General features: G+C 39.5%; 1 protein-coding gene across 1 annotated transcript in view; it reads right to left on the bottom strand.

Annotated features, from left to right (window-relative positions):
- Positions 1-21,388, bottom strand: part of LOC126268053 (laminin subunit alpha) — a 380,289-nt gene that overhangs the window by 128,160 nt on the left and 230,741 nt on the right. Inside the window, exons 34-36 of the mRNA XM_049973485.1 lie at positions 20,508-20,734; positions 19,032-19,199; positions 9,716-9,878 (exon numbers count right to left, since the gene is read on the bottom strand). Of these exons, the coding sequence (XP_049829442.1) occupies positions 9,716-9,878; positions 19,032-19,199; positions 20,508-20,734 (558 nt within the window). The remainder of the gene's footprint in view (positions 1-9,715; positions 9,879-19,031; positions 19,200-20,507; positions 20,735-21,388) is intronic.

The raw sequence follows: 21,388 nt of genomic DNA, 5'->3' as shown, positions 1-21,388 counted from the left end.
AATAAGAGAGGCCATACATTTTTGAACAAATATACAAAATTATTACAACACAAATTCACAATGTACAAAAAAGTGAGGGGGAATTCTAAGACATTGCAGAGGTCTATTGAAGAGATGCAATTACAGTATTTACATGAGACTTTTATCAAATGGAATTTTTTAAAGTTTTCACAATCACCAATAAAAGCCCAACTGAGAAGTAGCAGCTAAGTTCTGTCTAGCAATAGATTCCTCAGCAATCTACTATTAGTTATTTTCCAAAATATTTTGATGTAACTCACTCTTCTTTCCAACTGAAAGCTGTTTACCTACCTCCTATTACTTATTTATCCCATACTCACCATGAAGGAACTTTTGAAATTATGACAGCTAGAGATTCAAACCTCGTTTTTACATGTTTATTGACTCATTCATTTGTATTTTGTTTTCTATTATTTAAGCTCTTCTTTATGCATTACAATTTGAATTTCTCAAAATTTTCATCTGTATTAAGTTTAGTTTGGCTATTTTATTTCTTTGTATAAAAGACCACTGAAAATATTTTATCTTACTTGCACAATTAAAATGAAGTTACATAAACATTCAGATATGTGTATCAACAAAATGTGATTAATGATGTAGTCATTGGGCATTGCAGTGATGAGTGCAGTGATAGCACACAATGTTTAAAGTATTTATGTTCATTGATAAGTTCGGTGTTATATGTTTACTCATTGAGTTTGTATTTGCTAGTTCCTCCTTGGTCATATATAACAAGTGATGTATGCCAGCTGGGCATGTCACTTTATGAGCACTACTAGCCTAGTATAGCACAAATATCCAACATGATCAGAAGATGTAATTTGATCAGAAGCAACTACACTGTTTCGAAAACTTGACACACATAAAACAACCAAGGCAGTTGTGTTGTGCTGCTCATGTCTTTCAGGTCCTTTCATCCTTTCGTCATATCCCCTTGTCGAACACAAAACCTGCAATCAAGCTGTCTAGGCGTAATAATTCGTAGAGTCTTCATTAAACCCCACTGTTCTGGCAGAAAAACCCTGTTATATGGTTCACGCATTTAGGAAGTCAGTTTGTTTTGGCTCAGTGACAGCAGATGAGACTAAGTATAGATACAAGAGAATGGTCAAAAATTGTGATGATATGCTCTTATAGACCACCTGTGTCAGGATATGTAGTTGTAGAGCACTTCAGAAAGAACTTGCAGAATATCATTAGTAATTTTCCTGATCATGCCATTGTAATAGGGGGTGACTTCAACTTGGCAGGTACAGACTGGGAGATTTATGCTATCAAAACTGGTGCCAGAGACAGGGTATTGTGTGGCATTGTTCTGGATGTCTGTCTGAAAATTACCTTGAGCAGATAGTTAGAGAACCCACTTGTGAGGGTAATGTCTTAGACCTCCTGGCAACAAACAGACCTGAACTTATCGAATCAGTTAACATAGAGGAAGGTATCAGTGATCATAAAGCTGTGACAGCATCTATGATGATGGGTCTTACAAGAAATGTTAAGAAAAGTAGGAAGATATATTTGCTCAGCAAGGGTGACAGGATACAAATTTTAGAATATCTCAGCAGTCAGCATCAAATACTCGGTGATGAGAGTGAAGATGTGGAGAACAAATGGAAAAAATTCAAAGGCATATTTCAATATGCCCTACACAAATATGTACCGAATAAGTTTTAAGGGATGGGAAAGATCCACCATGGTTTAATAGCTGTGGTAGAAAAGCGCTACATAAACAAAGAGCACTTCCTCTAAGATTCAAGAGAAGTAAAAAGCTAGCTGACAAACAAAAGCTGAATGAAGTGAAAATGAGTGTAAGGAGAGCAATGAGAGAAGCGTTCAATGATTTTGAAAGTGAGACATTGTCAATCAACCTGAGTAGAAATCCTAAGAGATTTTGGTCATATGTAAAATCAGTAAGTGGATCAAAATCATCAACTCATTCACACAGCGAACACACCGGCACTGAAATGGAAGATAACAGAGAGAAGCCGAAATACTGAATTCAGTCTTTCAAAGTTGTTTCACCAGAGAAGATCGTAACACTGTCCCTCCTTTCAATCATCATGTGAACGTTGAAATGTAAGATATTGAGATAACCATCACACCATTGAAAAGCAGCTGCACTCGCTTAGTAGTAGAAAGGCTTCAGGACCAGATGAGATACCTATAAGATTCTATAAAGATAATGCAAAATAACTTCCTCCCCTTCTAGCAGTAATTTATCGTATATCACATGAGCAATGAAAGGTACCTAATGACTGGAAAATAGCGCAGGTCATTCCCGTTTTTAAGAAAGGCTGTAAGACAGATCCACACAATTATAGACCTATATCATTGACATTAATCTTTTGTAGAATTATGGAGCATGTTTTATGCTCAAGAATTATGACTTTCTTGGAAAATGAATGTCTTCTCTATAAAAATCAATATGGATTCCACAAACAGAGATCCTAAAAAACTCAGCTCACTCTGTTTTTCCATGAGATCCACAGCACAGTGGACAACAGCGCTCAGGTTGATGCCATGTTCCTTGATTTCAGTAAGGCATTTGACACGACCCTGCATTGCCATTTAATGAAAAAAATATGAGCTTACAGAATATTGGAGCAGGCCTGGATTCAAGACTTTCTTGCACATAGAGCTCAACACGTCACTCTTAACGGAGCTAAATCAACAGATGTAAAGGTAATATCTGGAGTACCACATGGAAGTGTGATAGCACTTTTGCTGTTTACAATACATAAAAATGATCTAGTAGAAAGTGTCAGATGCTCTTTAACAATATTCACAGATGATGCAGTTGTTTGTACCAAAGTAGCAACACCATAAGATAGTAAGAAGCTGCAGAACAACCTGCAGAGATCTGATGAATGGTGCAGACTCAGGCATCTGACACTGAACGTAAGTAAATATAACATATTGCTCATACATAGGAAAAAGAAGTCCACAACTGTACACCTACACAACTAATGACAAATAGCTGGAGACAGCATCTACCGTCAAAAATATAGATGTAACTACGCAGAGCGACCTTAAATGGAATGACCATATAAAACAGATAAAGCAGACACCAGATTCAGATTCATCAGAAGAATCTGATGTAACTCATCCACAAAAGAAGTGGCTTATAAGATGTTTGTTTGCCAAGTTCTTGAGTATTGTCCATCTATCTTGGATCCCTACCACGTAGGACTGATAGAGGAGATGGAGAAGATCCCATGAAGAGCAACGCGTTTTGTCACAGAATAATTTAGCTGGTGAGAGAGCATTACAGAGATGGTAAACAATCTCCACTGGCAGACGTTACAGGAGGGCCATTGTGCTTCATGGAGAGATTTACTATTGAAATTTTGGGACAGCACTTTTCAGGAGGAGTCAGACAACATATTACTTCCCCCTCACATACATCTCATATATTGACCATAAGGAGAAAATTCGAGGAATCAGAGCCAGTTTACCAACTGATACCATAAGAAGTTTGGTTTGGAAGCACAAAAATGCAACATCACATGTGAGATGGGAAACGGGGCGGGGAGTCAGTGGTGACAGCGATTGGCTATCCAAACAGCAGCCTTCACTTACTTGTAATTTAGCGGTACAAGAAGCTGCAGTTTTTGCTAGACATATAAGCTACTTATCTGCATGCTGGATCCACGATGACCCCCACCTTTTCACCATCAACAGATCTTCGATTCAAATGTATGGATTAGTGCCACTGTTTCTGAATCTAGATACATGACATAAGTTCGAGTGGCACTTCATAGTGACAGATATGGGACACCCCATTCCTGGGCTGATTTCTTGTCATTTCATAGTCTTTTACAAGACCTCTGGCATCACTGTATCCTCAACATTACTACCAGTGTAACCAGCCATGCAAGACTATGCTGTGTCACTCATATTACTGTACATACTACCACACATGAATTGTCGTACTTAGAGCTCCTCAAGTAGTTACCAGAACTTACTCAACAAACACCTATGCTAGCACCTATACAACATACCATGTTACACAAAATGCTCACCACCTTAGAACCTTTGATCCCCGTGCGGCCTCATCGATTAGCGCCTGAGAAAGTAAGGGTAATGAAGCAAGAGTTTTCATCCATGTTGCCACGAGGAATTTGTTGACCCATAAGCAGTAAATGGTCCACATCACTACATACCATACCAAAGAAACACAACAGCTGGTGTCTGTGCAGTGATTACTAACAACTCAATGTGACGAGGACAATCCCAGATTGGTATTCAGTGCCACACGCTGAGGATTTCACACACACCATACATGGCAAATGGATCTTTCCTACCCATTGCTCCTAAAGATACAGACAAACATTTCAAAGTCTCATGAACAAAATAACACTTGAACTTGATTTCTGTTACACATCTATTGATGATATTTTAGTGAGATCCGTTTCTGAATCAGATTATGTGGAGCATTTGCACCAAATCTTCAACCTCCTTCATTCACAGGGGCTGATTATAAACTCTTCGCAGTGCGTATTTAGAGCAACAGAAGTGCAATTCCTTATTTACGCTACTGATGCCCAAGGAATCCAGCCACTGCAAAAGAAAGTGAAGCCACACTCAAATACACGTGGCTGCTCACAGTCCAAGAATTGTAACACTTTCTTGGCGTTATAAACTTCTACCACCATTACATGTGTAGCTATGCACAGCTGACAGCTCCATTAAACAACTTGCTGAGAAGTGCTCCGATATCAAAGGATGAAGTCTTGTGGACCATCGAGACTGTAGCAGCTTTCACAAAAGTGATAACCGCCACTGCTGAAGCAATGATGTTAGTGAACCCAGTTCCTCAGGCTCCCATTGCTTCGATAGCAGACACTTCAGCAACAGTGAAAGGCACTGTACTACAGCAACAAATAGAGCAAAGTTTGCAACTTCTTGTATTTTTCAGCCAAAAGCTTTCAAACAGTACAACAACGCTGATCGACACATGATCACAAGCATTATACAGCATATGCTGCCATAAAAAGTTTCACCATACGCTCAAAATGCAACAGTTTACTTTGATTATCAACCAAAAATCACTGACATTTGCTTTTCGTCACAAGCCAGACAAGGGATCACCATGACAGCTAAGCCACTTAGATGTTATCAGTCAATTTATGACATATGTTATGCATGTTAAGGCACACTCTTTCCTGCACTGAAACAAAGTACAATCAACTATGAAGCCCTTGTGTGGTCACAACTTCTGGATCCAGAGCTAAGCACACTACTGGAGCAACCAAATACTGACCACCTCCAACACATCCCAAAAACCCTGATGAATATATATATATATATATATATTCCAAGACTTACCAAGCGGGAAAGCGCCGGCAGACAGGCACATGAACAAAACACACAAACACACACACAGAATTACGAGCTTTCGCAACTGGCAGTTGCTTCGTCACTGTCTGCCGGCGCTTTCCCGCTTGGTATCTTTGTTTTTAATATATTTTTCCCATGTGGAAGTTTCTTTCTATTTTATATATATTGTTATGTTTTAATGGAAAAGACGCAACTGTTTATTCCCCTGCAGTTTCGACATCAATCCATGGCATCATTGCCTAGGTTGGTGCATCCAGGGATCCGTGGCACAGTGAATCTTGTGAAGCATGCTTTTGTGTGGCTGTGTATGAAGGAAAACTGCAAGCTATTCATATCACAGTGCATTGCTTACCAGAGGAATAAAATCACTTGACATGTCAAAGCACCACTTGATACATTTATCCCATCTAATCAGTGATTCAGGCATATCCATTTAGACATAATCGGACCATTACCACCAGGTGAAGGTTTGACCTATCATTTCATGGCCATCAACAACTTTTCATGTTAGCCAGAAGCCTTATGAATGATTAATATAACCACTGAAACAGAGGCAACCACTTTCTTTCAAGGACGGATTGCCCATTTTGGCATGCCTCTTCATGTCACCACAGATCACAGCTGCTAATTTGAGGCATATTTTTTAAAGTACTTCCCACTCTTGTTAGACACAAAGCTTATCTACACTATAGTTTACCACACTGCAGCTAATGGACTTGCGGAACAACTGCACCAACAACTGAAGGCAGCATTAAGATGTCACAACTCACGGACAGAAGCATTACCCATCATGATTTTTGGCCCTCATGCATCCCTTAAAGATGACCTCAAGACTGCAATAGCTGATCTCATATATGACCAAACAATACTGTAGCATCTGTCCTGTCTGCCTGCGACATCGGCATCCCACATGGCAGAACAGGGATGTGGGTTGCCTTCATCACAGCGAGTGAAACAAAAGCAGACATTTACAGTACAACCAAGGCTGCTGGAGACAAAAACACAGCCTCCTGTCTCAGCCAATGGCAGCAGATCGACAGCAGCACCAGAGGTCGCAATCAACACGTGAACTAATTTCCTATATCACTCACATGACTGTAAATAGTCCCAGAAGATCCATCTGCCAACTGGCCTTATAAGCCAGCACACCGCCAGCCAGGAGGCAGTTCAGCATCCTGCCTAAACTTGTAGGAATCTGCCATTCTGGCTGCAACATCTATGCATCTCATCTGCTGGTAGTCCACATCCCAGGAGTTGTAGCTTCGGACTGTGACTCAAGACTGTTGTGTAACAGTGGTCCGGTCTCCCTGGACAGCTTTGTCATAATGCTGTGCCAACTACTCTTTTGTAGTTTTGTTTCCATCTTTTCTTTGGTGGACTTTCTCAAGTGAGAGAGTTGTGAGGAAAACATTTAGTTTGTTACTCATCTGTTATAAGATCTGAAGTGTTTCTTACTTAAATTGTGTTTTGTTTGACTACTTCGTCAACATCAGCGATGTTTTTGTTTATAAGTTCCCCCCCCCCCCCCCCCCCCTCCACACCACCAAACCCAAAAAAGGGGGGGATTGAGGAATATCATTCACCTCTGCTACCACAGACACATAAATATGAGTACCTGGCAAATTCAAATTCTCTAAGAACACACATAATGACCATGTTGATGCATTGGACTTTCTCTACCAGCTACAGGTATAAAACTGGCAACTTGCCCTGTAGCATTGCAGGGCCAACTTCTTGATCATCTTTTCATTTCTAAGGACCTAGCAACATGTGACCAAGTCTTTGGGACTGATATTATGAGTACTCCCATTACAATCTCCATGGATCATCTGAAGCCCACATTTTGCAGTTCACTCATTGGATTACGCAATGCACATAATCCACCTACTCAGAATACCTCACCCTCAGCTACTGGCATCAAGCCCATAGCAAACTACCCACAACAATCAACCAATGACAAACTTTTGACTACTGCATAAGGCATGTCTCCGCCACAACATTCAGCAAATGGGAGTTCACAAAATACTGCACCAGGCTCACAAAGCATGTGATCATGGAACCAGGACACCACATTTGCATCAAAACCAAATATCTTTGACATCAGTGGGGAAGTATGTAGTGATCAAACATTGCAGTGATGATCATAGTGACAGCACACAGTGCCCAAAGTATTTATGTTCAGCAGTAAGTTAAAACAATGGAAAATCCAGCACGGAATGTAACAATATTATGAAAAGGACAGACACTGAGTTGCAGAAAGTAACAATAAAAATACTGTCAGAAAGTGCGCTTTCAGTCAATAAGGCCTTCATCGAAAATAGACAACATGCATATAAGAAGCAAATAACCAGAGCCACTTCCTCATCCCCTCAAACCCAGAACCTCTCACAGAAGAACCCTAAAAGTGCCCCACTTGTGACAGGATACTTCCCGGGACTGGATCAGACTCTGAATGTGGCTCTCCAGCAGGGATACGACTTCCTAAAATCCTGCCCCGAAATGAGATCCATCCTTCATGAAATCCTCCCCACTCCACCAAGAGTGTCTTTCCGCCATCCACCTAACCTTCGTAACCTCTTGGTTCATCCCTATGAAATCCCCAAACCACCTTCCCTACCCTCTGGCTCCTACCCTTGTAACCGCCCCCGGTGTAAAACCTGTCCTATGCACCCTCCCACCACCACCTACTCCGGTCCTGTAACCCGGAAGGTGTACACGATCAAAGTCAGAGCCACGTGTGAAAACACCCACGTGATTTACCAACTGACCTGCCTACACTGTGACGCTTTCTATGTGGGAATGACCAGCAACAAACTATCCATTCGCATGAATGGACACAGGCAGACAGTGTTTGTTGGTAATGAGGATCACCCTGTGGCTAAACATGCCTTGGTGCACGGCCAGCACATCTTGGCACAGTGTTACACTGTCCGGGTTATCTGGATACTTCCCACCAACACCAACCTATCCGAACTCCGGCGATGGAAACACGCCCTTCAGTATATCCTCTCTTCTCGATATCCGCCAGGCCTCAACCTCCGCTAATTTCAAGTTGCGCCGCTCATACCTCACCTGTCTTTCAACAACTTCTTTGCCTCTGTACTTCTGCCTCAACTGACATCTCTGCCCGAACTCTTTGCCTATACAAATGTTTGCTTGTGTCTGTGTATGTGCGGATGGATATGTGTGTGTGTGTGTGTGCGAGTGTACACCTGTCCTTTTTTCCCCCTAAGGGAAGTCTTTCTGCTCCCGGGATTGGAATGACTCCTTACCCTCTCCCTTAAAACCCTTATCGTTTCGTCTTTCCCTCTCCTTCCCTCTTTCCTGAAGAAGCAACCGCCGGTTGCGAAAGCTAGAAATTCTGTGTGTGTGTTTGTGTGTTTTATTTATTGTGCCTATCTACCGGCGCTTTCCCACTTGGTAAGTCTTGGAATCTTTGTTTTTTTTTTACATCATTGTGCCAAAAAGGTACACTACATACTGGGATAAAGATTTTCAATAATCTACCTAAACATATTAAATCAATAGGTAAACTCTGTAGTTTTAAGGCTGAAGTAAAGGCATATTTAATTGATCATTGCTTTTAGAGTCTGGCAGAATATATAAAAGCCAAACAACAAAAATAAAGATGCATTATTAATATTCTACTTTGTATGTTGCCTGTAATGTTTGTTGTATTTATGAATCTGTGCTAAATTATTTCAATATCTAGTCCTTAGGATTGCAATACAAACTGTATTTTATCTTGTAAATACCTAACCATGTCCAATATCCTTGTATATATTCTATACATATAGGATTTGAAGGACTAAATAAATAAACGTAACCAGAAAAAAATTATTAAATCTCATTCCCTAACCACACTGCACAGATTTAGGAATGGACCAGTTTTGTTTTAACCAAATGATCTGCTGAATTTGGTTCAAACTCCTTTTCACTATTGCCTCGTAGGGGATAAAAAAGTTCTTTTAACTACTTTTAAACACTATACGTCTACAAAGGTGAGAGTGGATGAATATTTGGGTGGAGGGTCATTCCAATCCTTATCTGATCAACCTAAATTAGATTTCCTGTGAGCTCACCAAATCACTTCAAATAAATGTTATGGTGATTTCTTTATTAATATCATGGTAAATTGGCTCCCACACTCTAGTGCTGGCTAGTTCATTTTCTCTGATGACCTCAATATTGGCATACAATCAGACATTAAACTCAATCTTCCCTTCAGACAAAACAAGTAATAAAACTGCACTCAATGAAGCAGCTAAATAGTTAATGGGTTTTTATACTTGCTGCAGTATCAAACATTAATGCAAAAAGTCACTAAAATATGTTACTATAATGTTGGTCTTACCAGTTCCAGAGTCCAAACTCAATGCAAGCTCACTGACTTCACTTAATATTGTCTCTGCTTCATCAACAACAAGTTGAATTATGTGATCCACTTCAACTGCTTCTTGTTGCACTTTCAGTGCATCAGGCTCACACTGTTCTGCATTCTCAACAGCATATTCAGTCTGAAATTGAAGTCATACATAGGTGACCATATTTTTAAATATGTTAAGAACACAACCATGCAGCTCTGTGGGGTACACTACAGAAATATTTTAAGATTAGAAAAACACTCAAATATTTTAAGAAACACAAAATATGTGGAACAATGTAAGTCAGTCCTCTCTGGATTAACACAGATTATGGATAGGTATGTCAGAGCAGTTAAGATGGCAGTATAACATATACTAAGACAGTGGAAAATGCTATGGAAAAAACAGTGAAACATGCAGATACACATAGAGTATACCGAAGAATATCAATATTTATTACTAAACTGTACGATTGGCACAAAAGCAATGTGACCAAAAGATCTTCCAGAGACAAAACTGTGCTAGAACATGTAAATCTATGACTGAGTGAGAGAACAGGCACATTCCCTTCTTGTCTAAAAATTGCCAAATTAAAACCAATGTTCAAAAGAACAGAAACACAGAAGACTTTGGCAATTACAAGCCAACTGCCCTATTGTCTGCCTCAAAAATTCTAGAGAAAGTCTTTCTCTAAAGCCTTACATGCTTTATGCAAAAATACCAAATTCTGCCCTGAATACAACAGAGGTTTAAAAAGAACAACTCAACCAGCACTGCTATCTATGAATTTACCAGAAAGTGGGGCATAGTGAACATATCATTGGAGTAGGCCTTGGCTTGTTGATGTTATTCGATATCACAGATCATGAGGCATAACTACAGAAATTAAATCAAATAGGCATGAGAGACACACCTGCTGAGCAGACCTGTCATACATTCTCAGACATAAACAAACAGTGGCAATACAAAACATTGAATGCCTCAAAATTGCAAACCATTACTGAGATTACCAAGTGATGAAATATTATTCCCCAAGGATCAGAACTGGAACCAGTGCTTTTCCTGCTTATATGTTTGTAAATGACCTACAAACAAACATACATTTTAACAATACTTTGCTGATGACATAAGATTTCTCATCAGTGCAAAAACAGAAAACTTACTACTAGAAAACATAACAAAGGCAATAGATAGTATAGTAGAATGGTTCACACACAATAATCTACTCATAAATGAAGGAAATATTGTGCACACAACTTCCATAGTGTCAAGCAAAAGGTCCCACAAACTATAAGCATCTAGTTGTCAAATAAAGCTGAAAATGGAGCTTGACTTTACAATGTTTTTTGGGCTCTGGATCCAGGATAATGTCAGGTGGGGAACTAATACTGGCAACCTCATCAAAAAATTGAGCACATTTTACTATATGATAAGGATCCTTGAGAACTGCTGCAGCAAAGACTGACTAGAAATTGTTACTATGCAAATCTTCAGTCATGTCTGAAGAAGAGCTTCTCCAAACTGCATTAAGCTATACAGAATGCACAAAAGAATAATAACAATCATAGGAAGTACCACACCCAGAAAAAATTGGAAGCCACATACTTTTTTTTTCATTCTCATAAGAAAAGTGAAAGTGAGCAAACTTTTTTCTTCAGTTACTATTCTTTGATGGAAACTGAATACATGTGAATATTATTCTAAGGATAAATTAAATTTCATATGGCATTGTTGACTGGAACATCCCATGATGTACTTCATCCATACACACTGCCCCCTTTCTTTGTGACAATTGTGTTGCAAGTACATCAGTAGAGTATAGGTGATGGTAAAGTCATATAGCATAGTTGGCTGGAAAATCACAAATGGAATGTTCAGCCACCTAACTGGAAGGGCTTTTACTATCTTTCATGCACAATGGCACCTCTCCTTCAAAAAGTGTAAGAGTTGTGTGTTTAAGTAGATCTGGCAAGTGAAGGTGATCATAATGGTTGTATGTGTAGTGTGGTGTCATGTTTTGTGCTGGATGGTGGTGAGAGAAGGGAGGGAGTCCCGGCACATAGCCTACTCCTCTCAAATAGCAGAAAGTCGACCACCAAGCTTACTTGATCAATCACCCTCAACAGTGTCACATGACTTCACTTCATAATATGCTGCCAAAAGGTTGACTGGTGACAAGCGACTTCAGACCATGGTCCCTCCGCCTTTTTGCCACAAAGGTAAAGAGAAAGCAGCCAACATCATGCGTCTTATCCAGGTGGTTACCCATTCAAGTACTGACCATGCCAAATATTGCATAACTTTGGTTATCTGACAAGGAACAGTGTGTTCAACAAAGAAAGGCCGCTGGAAGAGTATAGATGAGTGTAATGAGTGCATGTGTGTATAGTGCTACCTTCAAGTTGTATGATGGTGATGAGAGAAAAGAGAGATGCCTACTCTTGAATAGCACCGAGGGGGCCACCAAGCTTAACATCCCCATCCAATAGATGGATCAACATCAACAGTGTCACAGGCGCACACTTCATCAGACACTGCAGAGAGGTTTGGAATTTAATTGATGACACTGACATACAGAGTGGTGGCCAGGAACTTTACATCACCATCTCTTCTCCTCTTGCTGGACAAATAATGGATACAAAAATTTCTTCCACTATCATGATTTATTCTGGCTTATCTCTGAGTCAAGTGTCAATACACAGACATGTTTTTGTGACCTCGACTATGGAGCAAGAGTATGCTATGGATAGATATCACTTTACTGATCTGTAATTCATACAAGATGCAGTGCTACAATAAGGTCCTATACTGAAGCCAGGATATTTCTTTTATGCTGCAGTTAGCTAGACTGATTATCACAACTCCAAGTTAAGTGAGTGAGAGAGATTGGATGAGGCACTGAGGAGCTGTCGGTACACTTCTAGTTTGGTCCCATGGGAACTTACCAGTACGCTTCTAAATTGTATTTCATATATGATACAACTTTGTTTTTTTCTTATTTTGCTGGTACAACATTTGAAGAAAATAATTATTTCCGAAAAACAGATTAGTGTTTCCAGATATATTTTCCAGTCACCCTCCTCTATATTTCTTCCACTTGGTGTCAAAGATCATTACTTCTGCTCTAACACATGTGTTAAGAACTGCGAAAACAAGTGTAATGTATTATTAAATATGTGTCTGGTTTAGCACTGAGATTTTCTGTTAATTAACACTTTAAAGACTTTTAATATATTACACTGTGCAGTGCTCCAAGAATTTCTGTGTAAATTCTAGAGCCACTTGGCCTTCCACCATCTCGAACATCTGATATTTTAGTTGTGAGTGCGAAAAAGAAACCCTATTTACTGTGCATCACCTGTCTGTATGTGCAGGTATGAAGTTTATCATGAGACGACTGTAGATGTGGCGATCGAACGGCACCAACAAGTGTTTGACGGTCACGCCATGGACGCCGTAGTGAAAGAACAAGGAGTGTTTATGTATTACGTGCTGTTTTATAACTTTGACTATTGTAGTGGAAAAAAAGAACAATTGAGATAGTGTTAATTAATGCTCATCTTGGACTTCGAGAGGACAAGATATGTATTCAGATAAAGGATGAGAATGGAATTGGTTTTAAGCCAACTTTCTCTTATGTGTAAATGAACTTTGTTTCTAACCTTTGGAGGTGCGAGGAGACTTACTTGAGAGTGTTTGTTTATGTGGAGAATGAGATTTGTAAAGTCTGATGTTTAAATATACGTTGGAAGTGAAGCAAAAGAAACTGCGTACGTCTGCTTATTTTAATAAGTATAAAGAGTCTTGAGAAATTCCTGTTCCTAGCAAATATACTTCAGAGACAAAGAGAAAAGGAGGTTGCAGTAGCAAGCTAACCAACAAGGAAAGTCGGCTGACCATCTCAAGTAAGTCGTATCATTAAGGAAGTGGGAGTTTACACACATACTTCACCACTTTAAGTCATCCAAAGTGTTAGAACTGTAGGGATGACTGTGTGAGCATGGATATGGATGTCCATTCAGCACTACTGGAGTCCGTAACAGAATGGGTCACTACTATCATCAGGATGAAAGGGGGCACTACACACAACTATGAAGATATCACCAGTTCAGTTTAGTTAATCATGAGTGTAAATTAAGGCTCAGAAGAATGGTGACATTATGAAATACACAACAGGAAATCTATGACTGGAGAAAGGCAGCCAACCATTCATGTTACATAAGAGTGTGTGAGTGACAGATACAAAGAAAAAGTTCGAGGTTTATGTTAATTTTGATAGGTATGTTTTTTTGTCAGGATATCGGGATAAGAGAGACTATGTTGTTATTCTCAGCACCAGAACAACTTTCACTGTACCATTTTTAAGTTTAGAAGTGTTTACATACTCATATTCGTATGTACTTAAAGGTATGTTACTCTAACTGCAAATACTACATACAACATTTAAGGATGGTAGTTGTAAATATACATTAAATTAAAAAAAATAAAAGACAAAATAAAAACATTTATATGATTTACTGATTCAACTAATGAATAATCACATGAAGAATTGCAAGTTCTGACACAGTTATCAAGCTGCCACACCTCAAACAGTGGAACAGGAGTAATAATCAAATTTCAGCAGTGATTCTGACATTAGACTAAGTCTCATTATCAATAGTTTACTTCAGTAATAAAAGTTAAATTGGGAGGAGACATTATTTTAGAAGTTGAAAATGATAAATATTCAAAATGTCTGAAGGGGAGTTGATTAAAAATATGTCACTGGCACTGGCAATAGTGTGTCTGAACCTGTGAGAAATGAACACAATTTACTATTATTTGTTTTATACTTTTTTTCTTTGATTTCATGGTGTTGTCATGTTTATTTCACTTTATTTTGCCTTCCACTACTGGCCCTGCTCCCTCATGTTTCATACTTTTTTCATTTTATGATTTTTTCCAATGTATTTTGTGTATTTTTACTATTTTTTCACACATTTTTGGGTAATTATTTTTATTTTTTTACATTTTTCATCCTCCACCATCGGTCTTTACTCCTTCCATCTGCACAAATACAGGAAAGTTCCTTATCCCTAACCAGAACACAGTCCCACATACTGTTCCTGCATTGTTACCTAGCTCATAGAGTCTCTCCAAATGGCTTATCATTCAATCACCAGTCTCCAGTTGCAATGCCTCCTTCCACTATCTGTTCAAATTCTGCCAGTGTAGCCCTCTCCAACATAGTTCTGCAAAACCATCTAAATCAGGCCCAAATTATGTCCTGCATACCATCTCTCACAGTGAACTCTGGCCCTCCAGGAACAAGAACAGCATGCACAATGCCAACTCAAAATGCTTTCCAAGCTGTTCACCCCCTACTCCTGTCTTAGACTGCCACTATTTAAATCCTCTACAACAGCCTCCAAACCTCCCAAATCCCCTCACAGCCAGAAAACTCTGCCTCACAGACCTACTACATTCACCACACCCTCAGAAACTCCCAACCACCACCATACACAATACAGAATGAAAACTGACTCAAAACACAGTCATGAATCTTTCCTCCAAATGTCTTAGAACCACAGAAGTATCAGTCCTTTCCAAAGACCTTACCTTTTGCCCCACTCCCAAATCCAGTCATGCTGGACTTGTTAAAGACCTCTCTGTCTCACATGCCCTATGATGGAAATAGCTTTTCGCCACAAATCCTACCAATCAGACTCAACCCAAAGCCAATGATGAACCCTGCCTGACTCAGTACACTCCTCCATCCAATGGTGGTCCACCAGCACTGCCCCCAAATCACCCGTTATCATTCCAGAACCTTGCTTTACCATCATTCCCCAAATCCCTCGACATTGAAGCTAACCTTACATCCACAGAAAAAAATGCAATCTATCAGCTAAAAACTGATCTTGACCTTATAATACTACCTGCTGACAAAGGCTCCACCACTGTGTGTTTTAACAGCAAGCATTACCTGGCAGAGGGACTCATTCAGCTGTCATGTTCATCCACCTACAAACCTTGCCACAGTAACATCATTACAGATATCCAACAGGATTTCCATCCCAGAACCTCTCCCCTGAGTCTATCCTTCTCCTCATCCCTACCACTCCCTACACTCCTACCTTCCACATGCTTCTGAAAGTGCATAAAGCCAACCACCCAGGATGTCCTGTTGTGGCCGGTTACTGATAGAATCTCTCCTCTTGTGGACTAACACCTTCAGCCTATTACCTGTAACCTACACTCCTGTATAAAAGACAGAGAATCTCTCTCCCATGGACCAATACCTTCAGCCTATTAACTGTAACCTACCCTCCAGTATAAAAGAGACAAACCACTTTCTCCACTAACTCTCCACAGCTGCTGTTTCCTTAACACACAGCACCCTTCTCATCACTATTGATTGCACCTCCTCCTCCACTAGCATCCCTCATGTCTATGGCCTTTCTGCTATTGAATACTATCTTTCCCAATGGCCAACTGACAAAAGACTTACAACCTCCTGCCTGCTCACCATGATCAAGTGTGTCCTCACGTAGCACCATCTTGTGCTAAACTATTCATGCGCCTTCTAAACGAATCCCAAACCCCTCGTCTGTTTCATTTTCATGCATTTTCATGTTCTCGACTTAGGGTGAGGGCACGCTATCCATATTCCTCCAGAACCACGCCGCCTTCTCCTCCATTTGTTTCACCTGGTCCTCCTTAACCCAATAAGCCACCTTCCTTGATGTTGACCTCCATCTAAAAGATGGCTAGTTAGCGCTCCATTCATATCAAATCTGCCAACCACCAGCAATACCTACTCTTCAATATCTGCACATATTCCATACCAAGAAGTCCTTTCCATACAGCCTAGCCAGCTGTGGCCCTCACATCTGCACTGATGAGCAGTCCATCTCTAAATATTGCACTGCGATGTCAAACAACTCAACAGCATGTATTGCACTTAGCTGGTAACAATGTCATTAAGCGCTCACATTAAGCATGAAACAGTGTTTTGTTAAGAAGAATATTTATTTTGTGGCATACAGGTAGTCACCAAAGTATTTTTAATAAAATGTTTATAATAGAGGGAAACATTCCACATTGGAAAATATATCTAAAAACAATGATGATGTGACTTACCAAACGAAAGTGCTGGCATGTCGACAGACACACAAACATAGACACAAAATTCAAGCTTTCGCAACCAACTGTTGCTTCATCAAGAAAGAGGGAAGGAGAGGGAAAGACGAAAGGATATGGGTTTTAAGGAAGAGGTTAAGGAGTCATTCCAATCCCGTGAGCGGAAAGACTTACCTGAGGGGGAGAAAAGGACAGGTATACACTCGCACACACACACACACACACACACACACACACACACACACACACATATCCATCCGTACATACACAGACACAAGCAGACATTCGTAAAGGCCCAAATGTCTGCTTGTGTCTGTGTATGTATGGATGGATATTTGTGTGTGTGCACGAGGGTATACCTGTCCTTTTTTTTCCCCCTAAGTTCAGTCTTTCTGCTCCCGGGATTGGAATGACTCCTTACCGCCTTCCTTAAAACCCACATCCTTTCGTCTTTCCCTCTCCTTCCCTCTTTCCTGACAAAGCAACCGTTTGTTGTGAAAGCTTGAATTTTGTGTGTATGTTTGTGTTTGTTAGTGTGTCTGTCAACATGCCAGCGCTTTTGTTTGGTAAGTCACATCATCTTTGTTTTTAGATATAATAAAATGTTTAGTTCAACAAAGGTATCCCATATGATACAGTGGTCTCCCTGAAGCCTTCACAGATCGAAATTACCATCACAACCTTGCACAGAAACAGATCTCCCATTCCTTGTCTCTCCAGTCCCCTACCACCTGCCACACACCCACTGTCTGGTCACAAAGGACCACTCCCCTTGTTACTTAGTACCAGCCATGACTGGAGCAACTAATCACATTCTCTGCTGGCGTTTCGACTACTTCTCATCATGCTCTGCAATGAGGAATCTCACCCAGTATCCTTCGTACTCCTATCACAGTGGTATTCTGCCACCCATTGTACCTACAAAATATCCTTGTCCATCCCTACTCTACTCATGCTTCCAATCCCTTGCCTCATGGCTCATATCCCTGCAACAGACCTAGATGCAAGGAATGTCCCCTGTCCCATACATCAACCCACCACCACCACCTACTCCAGTTTGACCACAGGTATCACCTATCCTATCAACAGCAGGGCTACCTGTGGGCATGACAACCAACAAGCTGTCTACCTGCATGAATGCTCACTTACAAACTGGCCAAGCGATAGCTGCATCACAGACTTGCTGAACATGCTGCCCAACAAACAAGCTTCACTTCAATGACTGCTCCATAGCCTATGCCATCTGGATCCTTCCTACCAGCACTATCTTTTCTGAATTGTGGAGGTAGGAATCCTCCCCTTCCCTGCTCCCACTCCAGCACTGTACAGCCATCTATTCCACCAATGTAACCACTAGTCTTTTTTTCCCTCCTCTACTTCTCTGTTTCCCACACCCCTCAAACCATCTGACTTCATCTAGCAGCCCTACCTTTTCCCCACCACATCCTTGCACACTCCCACAAGCAGCACAACACCCTCCCCCATCCCTACCCTGTTATTCCTCCCCCCTCCCACCCCAGCCTCCTCCTTACCCCCGCCAGACACAGATTGTTTTTCCCTTCAGGTGAAACTGCTTGCCGTCCTGCCTTTCTGGGCAAAGACAGTGGTAATGTGTATGTGAATGCTCAAACACATGACCGTCTTTTTGTTGTGCCTGTCTGCAACTTAACATCTCTATATAGGTGAGTGATTATACATACTTTTCATAATATTGTCAAGTTACAGAAATAGAAGCTTACAAAACTTCCATTCCTGCAATGGGTAAGATAATGTTAAAAGAAGATATTGAGAACAGTAATAGTATGGAAGACAGTAGTAGAGCTTATTTGGAACAAGAAGGATATTAACAAGGATTGGGAACACAAATAATTGTAGATTTTGCCCTGTTGCCCATACTAATTTCTATAAACCTTTTCCTCACTATATATTATGATACTTCTTCCAGAAAAATATACAGTTGATAGTTGCCTACAGTGTGTTAGATAAAATTTCTCCTCATGATTAATCGTACATTCGTCTTTTTGAATGTAATTGTCATACAACTTTTTGATTAATAGTAAAATTGAATATAATGTTCCTTAAATTCTTGAAATACTTTCATGGGTACATGTACAATACACTGTAAGCCAATACTATAAATGTAAATGGCAAGACTCCTGTAGGTTGTAAAAATAAGTTACTTACTCTTCTGTTAAGATTTCTTACATCCTGCTCCAAACTCTCAACCTCATGTGTGTGTGGTGTAAGATCAACTTGACCAGGATCAAGCAGACTGACATTAGGTGCAAGTTGGCTAGCAGTACTGTTAATATAAACAAGTCTCTGTGTTGTGAAGAAACTTGCTGCAGCTGACTGTAACATACAAATTAAAATAATATTTCAATGTTGTTTCATTCACGTATAGCATCTTCTATTAATCATACAAATGGCAGATAGGAAATATTAAATTTTAATTTTTTCAGGTTTTGCTATGAAAATTATTCTGATACATCTTATTACAACATGATGAGTTTAAATAGTAGCATTTTTCTCAAGACAGTATTTTATTGCACACCACAGTCACAATCACACATGAAAACTTTTTAGCCTGCAATCAGTTCCGCTTTACAGCCTCTTTAGGTAATCGTAACGGGAGCAGGTCTCAAACTCTCTCACAGTAGATCACAACTTTACATTTATTTATATAGCATAGGAGACATGGGACCTCCTCTTGTTAATATTTCCTGAAGATACTGTAATGAGAAACTGATCAGTCAAAAATGTTAATGCAACTATGACCATCAAGTGTGCAGTTTGAATGTACATATTTTCCATTAAAACAATATATTCAACACATATTACAAATGAAGTACAGTATACATAAAATGTTGGTGTACTGAATCTATAAACTGTCATAAAGCAAGAAGAAACATTATGACAGTGTAAGATGAATTGTTAGGTATCTATTAACTGCAGAGGATAAATGAGTGAAGTTTTGAAGATGAATGCAAAGAGATAGATAAATCACAGATCAGTAGCAAATTTTACTACTGAAGGTAAGAATGTAGCAAATTATGATTCAAAATTGTGCTTACAGATGAGGCATCAATGACTATAACAAAAATATACCACTATTATGAATCAGGTGAACCTAATAATCAAATACACAAAGGAAATATACAGCAGACACAAAGGAAATATTAATGGACCACGGTGGCCAAAGCATACATCTCAAGAATGGCTAAGCCTCAATTGCAGATGAGAAAATTTTTTATCACGAATAACTAAAAAAACTATGCAGATGTGAAATCCAGAAAAGATAGAAAAATCTGAAGCAGTAGAATGCAAATGAAACAAGGAATTTCTTCTTAAAACTCAAACTATAGCGTCTGAACCACAACAATGACAAAGGAAGCCTAACATTAATATGAACAATAATCTGCACAGTGAAAAACCTTTTCAGTGATGCAAAATCAGATTCTGACTAATCTCCGAAATCAAATGATTCTTTCTTAAAAGTGAAACTTATAAAAAAAATACATTAGTCAGAAAAAGCATGGATGAGCACACGTGATAACTGAACGTCACTCATAGTTTAAGATTTGTTATCACATATTGTGAATCTCTAGAATTTTACATACTCTTCTTATTAACAATTTGTGTAACTTTTTTAAGACTGACCTCAAATTCAATAACATACGGCTCTATAACGTCAGTCAGGTGGTCTGTTACATCCAGCAGATTATGGATGCAGCTGTCACACTCAAAGCACCCTTGATTTTCAATAAGGACCCAGCGATATCTGCACTGGTCACACTTTTCTCCTATTACACCAGGTAAACACTGGCATTGTCCTGTCAGTGGATCACATCCAAAACCAACAGAATATTCAGTGTTGCATCCACATGCTGCAATGTAAGGCATCTGATATTAGCATTTTCAAAACTACATATTTTCAATCTAAATTAGTTAAAATGTGAAAACAGCTTGGACTGTGACACAAAAATGAAGGCAAAATACCAAAATTTTGAAGATTTCATTTATCAGGAAAGATACAGAGCAAGGAAAAAGGTGGAAACTGTGAAAAGGTTAGAAAACTGAAGGTTATAGAACACACTGTTAAGGAAAATGCATCAGCCAAACGAGAAGGCTGCAGAGACTTTCCTACTCAGAATACCTCTGTTTAATGTGTATTCTGAATGACTTTTCTATTAGAACTTCCACATTTATCATTTTTCCTCTTTCCATCGTTCTGTATCCCCTCAACATAAAAAACTCAGAAACTTGAATTACTGTTATTACTTTTTTCTGTAGTTTCTCCAATTACCCTTCCTTCATCACTCCAGTCTATTTTCGTATTGGTTATACACAGCCTACACTGACTTCCTAAACCTGTGTCATCCTCTTCATCTCAGACTAACAATTAAACCCAACATCCTCAATCAGTTTCCAGTGAGGTTTAGTGAACAGTGTTCTCACCTTGAAATGGTGGTTCACTAATATAGTGTTTCAAGACGACTGTTTTATCTGACTGGAGATCCAATAAGAATATAATAAAGATG

The sequence above is a fragment of the Schistocerca gregaria genome, chromosome 4 (assembly GCF_023897955.1).
Source record: "Schistocerca gregaria isolate iqSchGreg1 chromosome 4, iqSchGreg1.2, whole genome shotgun sequence".
NCBI classification, from domain to species: domain Eukaryota; kingdom Metazoa; phylum Arthropoda; class Insecta; order Orthoptera; family Acrididae; genus Schistocerca; species Schistocerca gregaria.
Note: the sequence above shows the minus strand (reverse complement) of the source record. Positions and strands in the feature narration are given on the sequence as shown.